The sequence below is a fragment of the Hyperolius riggenbachi genome, chromosome 2, assembly GCF_040937935.1.
Source record: "Hyperolius riggenbachi isolate aHypRig1 chromosome 2, aHypRig1.pri, whole genome shotgun sequence".
Lineage (NCBI taxonomy): Eukaryota > Metazoa > Chordata > Amphibia > Anura > Hyperoliidae > Hyperolius > Hyperolius riggenbachi.
This window is the reverse complement of record NC_090647.1, coordinates 223635222-223643065: the sequence shown is the minus strand read 5'-3', so window position 1 is coordinate 223643065 and position 7844 is coordinate 223635222. Positions and strand designations below refer to the sequence as shown.

Here is a 7844-nt window from a genome sequence, read left to right as displayed (position 1 = left end):
ACATACAACCTGCCACCACTGCAACCTGCCCATTCACACTTGGGCAATTAGCAGCTATTGACCGCAAATCGCCTGTGAGCGATAGCGCTTTTAAAAGCGCTAGTGTAATGTGAAGTATATGGCAGTGATCTCACTGCTACAATCGCCGGCAATTCGCAATTCATGGTAAACGCTGTGCGTACAGCACTTTTCTGCAATTTTTGAGCAATCACGTTGTTAAAAAAAGCGCCACTGGCGATCCCTCAAAAATCGTGAAAATGTACGTCAAAAGTCAATCGCAATCGGATCGCACTAATAGAAATTGCTGCTGCAGTTTACATTAGTTTAATGTACCTAGCGATTTGCAATCAGAATCAAATCGCAGGGTAGTGGAAAAAGGCCCTTAGGCCTCTTTTCCCCTATGAAATGCGATCGCAATTGCGTTTCAATTTCCACCATGCAATGCACATTGAGCTACTATACTCAGTATAGTACAGCTCAGTCACATCCAAAACGCAGCAGGACGATTGCGTTTTGAGCAAAATCGCATTGCATTGGAATCAAATCGCAAATCGCAGGGTAGTGGAAGAAGGCCCTTAATGTTGGGCATACACGGTTCGTTTCTGCTGCTCAATTCTCAGCTCGATCGTTTTTGCCGCTCGATTCTGCAGTCAATTCTCTTATCTTCCGCTCGTTTTTCTTATCTTTTTATATTCACTTCTACCAGGAATCGAGTGGCAAAATGATCGAACGGGAGATCCGACATGTCTGAAATAATCATCTATCAGCCTCAAAAACGAACAGTGTATTCCCAGCATTAGACTCTTTCTGCAACTGTATGTAAATTAAGGAGCTCTGCAGTCACTTCCTGGTGGGGATCTAATTCAAAAATATACTTTATCTACATTATAAATCAGGCATTTTTAATTTTTTCAATTAAATTCCACTGGCATAAAAACTCATCTTGTTTTACTCAGCAGGACTGGCACACACAGCGTTCAGGCATGTAATAATTTTAATTTTGCGAAGAGGATTTGGAAGGAAAAAAATATACAAAAATATTCTTGGCAAACACACGTCACCGAGCGTAATAAATATAAAACATTTCATTAAAATATATACAGTCTCTCAGTTTTAGTAAACTTTCAAGATTCCTCTGTTCTTGCAGCCAATCCAGGAAAAGCAAAAGTGCGGGAAATATTTGCCAAGACAGTATAACAAGGTTTTCAAGGCCTCAGCTTCCTGCAGGAGATTTCCAACAATCCTGACTTGGTTATACAAGGGTTGATAACGGGTTGTACTGATCCACTTGGTCCATTCCATCCAAATGAGAGATTTCAGCAGAAACCCTAAAAAGATTGAACTGCTAGCATTGTGCGCTTGATGCATTAAAATATTTTGTGGCCGTCTATCCCCCTCTTGATATAGATCATACAACATGCGTTATTACCTCTTGATTGATTACCTTTCCAAAATCAGTTGAAAGCTGATTGATTGGGCAAGCGATGGGGCAATAGAACCATGGGGAGATCTATCAAAGTGACCAAGAAAAATAGATGAGGGCGTGATCAGCCTAAAGGTACCCATACACTATACAACATTTATGCCTAATTAGACGTTAGATTTGACTAAAATTCCATTGATTCCATGATTGAGGCATTTTTTGTCTGCGATTCACCCCTGATTTTGGTCATGATGTTGATTGCGGGTCAATCGGTGTCGCAGTTGAATAGTGTATGGGTAGCTTTAAACTACTGAAGACATGTTAATCCCTTCTTGACTGAGGTTATTTCATACCTTGGTGACAAGAACAAACTTTGTTACTTTGCAGTGTTTACAGTCAACAGCTAATACCTTTTTAACCGCTTTAGTGTATTAATGCAAAAGTTGTACTACTATTATGGGAACAGGCAAGGCTTTCTTCTAGTCACACGTTAAACATGTACGTTTTTACTTATTCAGGAAGAATCTGGCCCAAAGAAAATTGGATACAAGTTTATCACCGTTTATGTGGTAATGTGGATGATCTGCATAATTTGGGTTATGTTGCCCCCCAAAAACCATTTGTGTATCCATTTCCACGGATGAAAATAGTTCAGTGTCTACAATTAAAAACAAAACAAAAAAAATATTGCTATAAAAGTAGATAAGGCAAGATTTACACTCCTGAAAACCAAAACGTATTTATCTATATAAATGGTTTAACCGGCCTACTTTTTGGTCCTTCGTTTTTTTTAAAAGCCTTATTTTTATTTCTAAATTTAGACATATTACTTAACAATAATCTCTCTTTAGGCCTGGTTCACACTGCAAGAGCTTTTTTTTAGCACTAGTGATTTGAAAAGCTCTTGCTAATGTAATGCTATTGGCAATTTTTATAAAATCATATTGCTCAAGTGGGAAACGCACACAGGATTACATTAGCAAGAGCTTTTAAAATCACAAGAGCTTAGAAAAAGCTTGTGCAGTGTGAACCAGCCCTTACATACAATCCCCTTCAGCTTATAAATAAAGAAGCACAGTGAAAAACTGAATCACGCTCACATAGTCAACCTGTCACATGACTATGAAGGTCCATGCACAGAGCTACTCTGGCTATAGGAGCCCAATCCCAGTGCAGATCTAACCGCAAATGTAAAGGTAGAAATAGCAGTAGGATGAAGGTTAACATTTCCCGAGCATGAGTTATGTGTTGAAGGAACATTGATTTACAGAGTAGTGATGGTAAGGGGTTAATATGCGGCATTATGTTCCTTAGGGAAGCATTTAAATGTTATCTTAAGAAACTTGCCTATTATTGCTTTAGCTTGAAGTTTCAAACACAAGTAAGAAAATGTTTAATCCAGCTCTGACTTGCTGTCTTGTGTTTAACAGAAAGGTGTTAAATAGCCTGGCAGAGGATAAGGAGTGCTCATGGAAGCCTGTATGCTAGAGGAACAGCTCACAAATTCACCATCAGCATTTCAGCAGTTCCGTTTTTCCAGAAACAGATTCAGGGACAACCTCCCCTTTCATAAACTCGTCCTGCGAAAAAAAAAAAATAATAATAATAATAATCTGTGTCAGAAAAGTTGCCAAACATAAGAGCTTCCCCTACCCACAAAGCCACCTGACTGCTGAAGTATGTCCATTTCTCTACAAAGTACTGCTTTCAACTTCATGCTCCAAGGTCTACTTTTACTCTTTTTATTGATGGAAGTCTTTTCCACAATCTTTACATGGTGAAGTATTATTCCTACATCACTGCAGCAACTACTGAATAAATTAATTCTTCTATCATATAGTCATCAGACATGTCTGCACTGTCTGAAGAAGGGGATCCTGTGTGGCCCGAAACAATTGTCACATCAATGGTGTTTTGACAAGTCTTGAAGGAATAAATTCGACTTACTTCTTTTGCTCATGAGAAGCCTAGTGTGCTGACTACTGGACTTGTGTATACAGAGGAAGTAATGTACTAGGAAATTGAGATTTTATTTCCTGTTTTAAGCATCCCAGAATTGTATTTCCTTCAGCTACCACTGCTTGGCATTATATATAGACAATTACTTAACTTGTTATCAACCAGTATTCCCAAATCCATACCCAAGTCTGATGTTCCCAGTTGTATGCCATTTATTTTAGTGTAAGCTCCTTTACAGCACAACTGTAGTGTTTTCAACTGATCTTTGGATATTTTCAGCAGACAGCAAAATCTGAAAATTACTGACAATATTCCATTAAAAAAATATGTAATCAAAAAATGAGCAGACTGTCACATTGAAAGAGGAGATGCTTGCAAAGTCTCAGTTCACAGCTGGTGTGGTACACTGTTCACCAGGTAAAATTGTACCTTAATGCATAAATACAAATACAAGTAGTTTACTATATCAGGATTGTATATACAGGTGTATGGCTGGGACCTGGGGACCGAGTATACTATAGCCAGAGTTTTACTTTACCAGCGTTTACTATAACAAGATTCTACTGTAGATCCATGAGGGTACCTAGCTCCTCTCTGCCCAATCATACACACATCCCTCAGTGTAGTACTGAGCCTCTCCAATCCTCATTACTAAAGGTGAAGCGACAAGATCATGGTTACACATTGGCCTCGGGAAATAAAGTGCACCTGTAACAGGAGGAGGATGGGGCCAGGGGGGCGTGCTGACATGTGGCTGACACTGGCAGGAGGGGGGTTGTGAGGGCAGCCTGGAGCTTGTTTTGAAAGGGCTTAGGTCTGCTAGGATAGATAGTCTAATTCAGGCATGGGCAAACTTGGCCCTCCAGCTGTTGAGAAACTACAAGTCCCACAATGCATTGCAGGAGTCTGACAGCCACAGTCATAACTCATAAAGGCAAATGCATTGTGAGATTTGTAGTTCTGTAACAGCCGGAGGGCCAAGTTTGCCCGTGCCTGGTCTAATTCCTCCTGATTTGTCTCTAATCAAAAGTTGTAATTTGATCTCTCCCCTGTGTCACCTGAATGGCATGGCAGATAAGCTCATTTGAAAGCGCAGGATGGTAACAATATAGCCATGTGGTTCCCAAAAGCTTCTGAGCTAAATGCTTCTGGCATATGCTGGGTACACATGATGCATTTTTTCTGTCGATTTTCCCTCCGACCAATTTCCGATTCGATTGGCTTGGGTAAGAAAAACAAAAAAAGTCGGATGCTGTAAACCTGTTAAAAAAAACATCAAGCCTCTTCAGCGCTGCTGAGTAGATTTTTAGTCTGGAGGTTCACTTTAAGGGCTGTTCACACTGCACAGTGCTAAAACTGATCCATCAAATGGAACAGTATTTATTAAAGGACATCTGTAGTGAGAGGTATGTGGAGACTTCCATATTTATTTCCTAAAGTTAACCAGAGATCTAAATAACTAAAGATTTGATACTTACCCAGGGCTTCCTCCAGCCCCATAAGCTCGTCTGAGTCCCATGCGCAAAAGACCCAGACTGGACCTGACTGAGCTGTTACCATGGCTGATTGCGGCTGAACGGCAGACCGCTGGAGGCCGGTGTGAGACTCAGACAAGCTTATGGGGCTGGAGGAAGCTCCATGTAAGTATCAAATCTTTAGTTATTTTGATCTCTGGTACACTTTAAACAATACAAGCTGCCTGGCAGCCCTGCTGATCTATGTGGCTGTAGTAGTGTTTGAATATCACCAGAAACAAGCACACCGCTAATCTTATCAGATCTGACAATGTCAGAAACACCTGATATTCTGCATGCTAGTTCAGGGTCTATGGCTAAATGTGTTAGAGGTAAAGGATCAAAAAGGATAGCCAGGCAGCTTAAAAGGAAGCACTGGATCTGTTAACCTTTGCAGCCAAAATAAAAAAAAAACTGAAATAAACACAGACAAGTTCATAGCAGGCTTGGTGCGATGTATACCCATGTTTATCTCGGTGTCACATATCGGTTCAGGTACGATTACAGAACTTTACATTGAACCTCGTCACCATTTTATTTTATTCATCAGTCACTGAAGGATTAAGCAATGGAAATGCCCTGACGCTGCTGGATTACAAGATCTTAAAATAAAGGATTTTTTTTGGTATTATTTTTAGTTGTAAGTCCCCATCTGCTGCCATATTGACATGATGCAAAAGTGATTAAGGCTAAGATCATTGTGGGGTGCTGCACTGCGATGTAACAGAGGCAATTTAACATACAGAATTGCACTGCAATTCTAAGCAACATTCAGAGTGCATCCGATGTAATGCGATCCAATGGACTTGGGTATCCAAACACAGTGCATTACTGCATAATAAACATGTTAATAGTGGCAGTGAAGTATGCTCTTAACTTACTGTATGCAATGCTTGCATAATGTGTGATGCATCACCCCTCCCCCCACCCCCCATGATTTTACAGGAAGCTCCCACTGTGGACCTAGTCTAATGTTGGGAATACACGTTTCGTTTTTGCCTTCGTTTTAGCCTTCGATTCGTTCAGTAAACGAATCGAGTGTTGAAAACGTATGTGAAAATAGTCATAATCTCATTATAGTTTCGATTAATAGACCCCAAAAACGAACGACTAGTGATCGAACATGTTTGATATTATCTCTCTTTATCCATCTAATCGAGCCATTGGTAGGCTTGATGGCTGTTCAGATCGATTATATGTTCGTTTATGTTAGTCCGTCCCTGTAAAAAGGGATTTTCGTTTTGTTTCTTTGCAGCCTTCGATCATTGGAAAAACAAAACCATCAGAATCGAAAAAAAAAAAACGAAACCGTGGGTGGTGATATTAACCGTACGTTCGATTATTTCGGGAACGAAAAGGACAAAAGGCACAATCGAAACGAAGGCTAAAACGAAACGTGTATTCCCAGCATAACTGGGAGCAATATCTGATCGCTGAATGGGAGAATCACCCACCTTATCATAGATGACTCTGACCAACAGTGAACAGCTGGGACATGTCGCCACTTCTTCTCCATTTTCCAAATCTTCCTATAAAGAAAATGTGGACAATAACATCATAAAAGAAGGTCTTCAGATGGTAAACTACTCCAAGAAACATGAATATTCATTAAACAACAGCCAATCATGTTTAGGTTTTATTGAAAATGAGGTTGGGGAGGTGTGGTTGAGACATTTGTAGGTTCCATTTCCTATCTGTGTCCCTGTCATGCCGACCACAGACTGATCTTGAAAATTACTTTTAGATTAACAGAGGAGCACTGGTGATGAATGTACTGAGTCCAATAGAGTTTCTATGCGATTCATAATGTATAAACAGTGATACAGTAGAAAAGGAGGTCTCGCTTATTAAAACAGTCTTTATGGTAAGAAAAACATTATCTAGGCCAGGGGTTCTCAAACTGGGTGCCGCGGCACCCTGGTGCGCCTCCAGAACCTGCCAGGGGTGCCTCAGCATTTATCCCCATTCTTTGGAGTGGTTGCTGCTGAATAAGGTTCATAACAGCATTTTGGTAGTTATTTTTGCCGAGGGGTGCCTTGGAAAATTTTTCAAAGCCTCCAGGGGCGCCCTGAACTGAAAAAGTTTGAGAACCACTGATCTAGGCAGCAGCAGTTTTCACCGCTGGTCCTTTTGTAGGGACAGCAGCTTACACTGGGTTGAATCACAGTCCTGCTTCTCATTCACTTACATTAGATTGCCAACACACCCTGATACATGAAGATGTATTGCAGGGCTGCAATACAACTAGGATGAGATACGTCACTACGACAACCACAAACCAGTTCTAAATTACCTTCTGCTGCACCCAATGTACATTTTTTTAAAGAACGACTTTACTAATCATACATTATAGTGAAGAACCCCGACAGTGGATGCAGCATAAGATTTAAGCTATTTAGGTTGTGATCTGAGCTAAGGGCACATATGGATATGCAGTGTGCCGCATCAGCTGTGACCAGAGCCCACAGACACCACTGCTGGCAATACCTTGGTAATGGCGAATCTGTCGCCACACGGGCATGGGTAGTAATAGGTCTCTGTATCTTCATCATATTCAAAGTCCTCTATCTCCACCTCATCGTGGTACACCGACATCCTGCCCGGTCACCAGCAGCAATCACACGCACAGCTCCTCCACTACCGCACGCCGAAACCTGACACACACACTACAACACGCTGTAGGCGCGACGTCACTAGCCTGAGACAGTAGAGCTAGCGGCGGCCATGTTTGAATCTGGCAGTGTGATAGGTTATTCCAGGAGTGAGATTTTTAGGGTTTCATCGGATGTCAGGGAGAGAACAGGCCCTCCATGGCACTTGTACCCATCTTTATTGTCTTTTGGTATAAAACTCAGCCTAAAATAGCATCATTTTTGAGAATATACAGTTCTGTAAAGACTCATGTGGAGTCCATGCCCAGTTTATTTTTTTTTAGCTTTTAACCACTT

General features: G+C 40.9%; 1 protein-coding gene across 1 annotated transcript; it reads right to left on the bottom strand.

Annotated features, from left to right (window-relative positions):
* Nucleotides 1–976: 976 nt before the first annotated feature.
* DPH3 (diphthamide biosynthesis 3) lies at nucleotides 977–7566 on the bottom strand. Its single transcript, XM_068265283.1, has 3 exons — nucleotides 7384–7566; nucleotides 6351–6425; nucleotides 977–3003 (listed from the first exon to the last, which is right to left on the bottom strand). The coding sequence occupies exons 1-3, from the start codon at nucleotides 7489–7491 to the stop codon at nucleotides 2935–2937; spliced, it is 252 nt and encodes an 83-aa protein (XP_068121384.1). The 5' UTR covers nucleotides 7492–7566; the 3' UTR covers nucleotides 977–2934.
* Nucleotides 7567–7844: the final 278 nt, after the last annotated feature.

Coding starts and splice junctions, on each gene's coding strand:
- DPH3 (XM_068265283.1), bottom strand. CDS start 7,491: ATGTCGGTGTACCACGATGAGGTGGAGATAGAGGACTTTGAATATGAT. Junction 6,426..7,383: donor ACAGATTCGCCATTACCAAG/GTATTGCCAGCA, acceptor TTTTCTTTATAG/GAAGATTTGGAAAATGGAGA. Junction 3,004..6,350: donor TCAGAGTCATCTATGATAAG/GTGGGTGATTCT, acceptor TTTTTTTCGCAG/GACGAGTTTATGAAAGGGGA.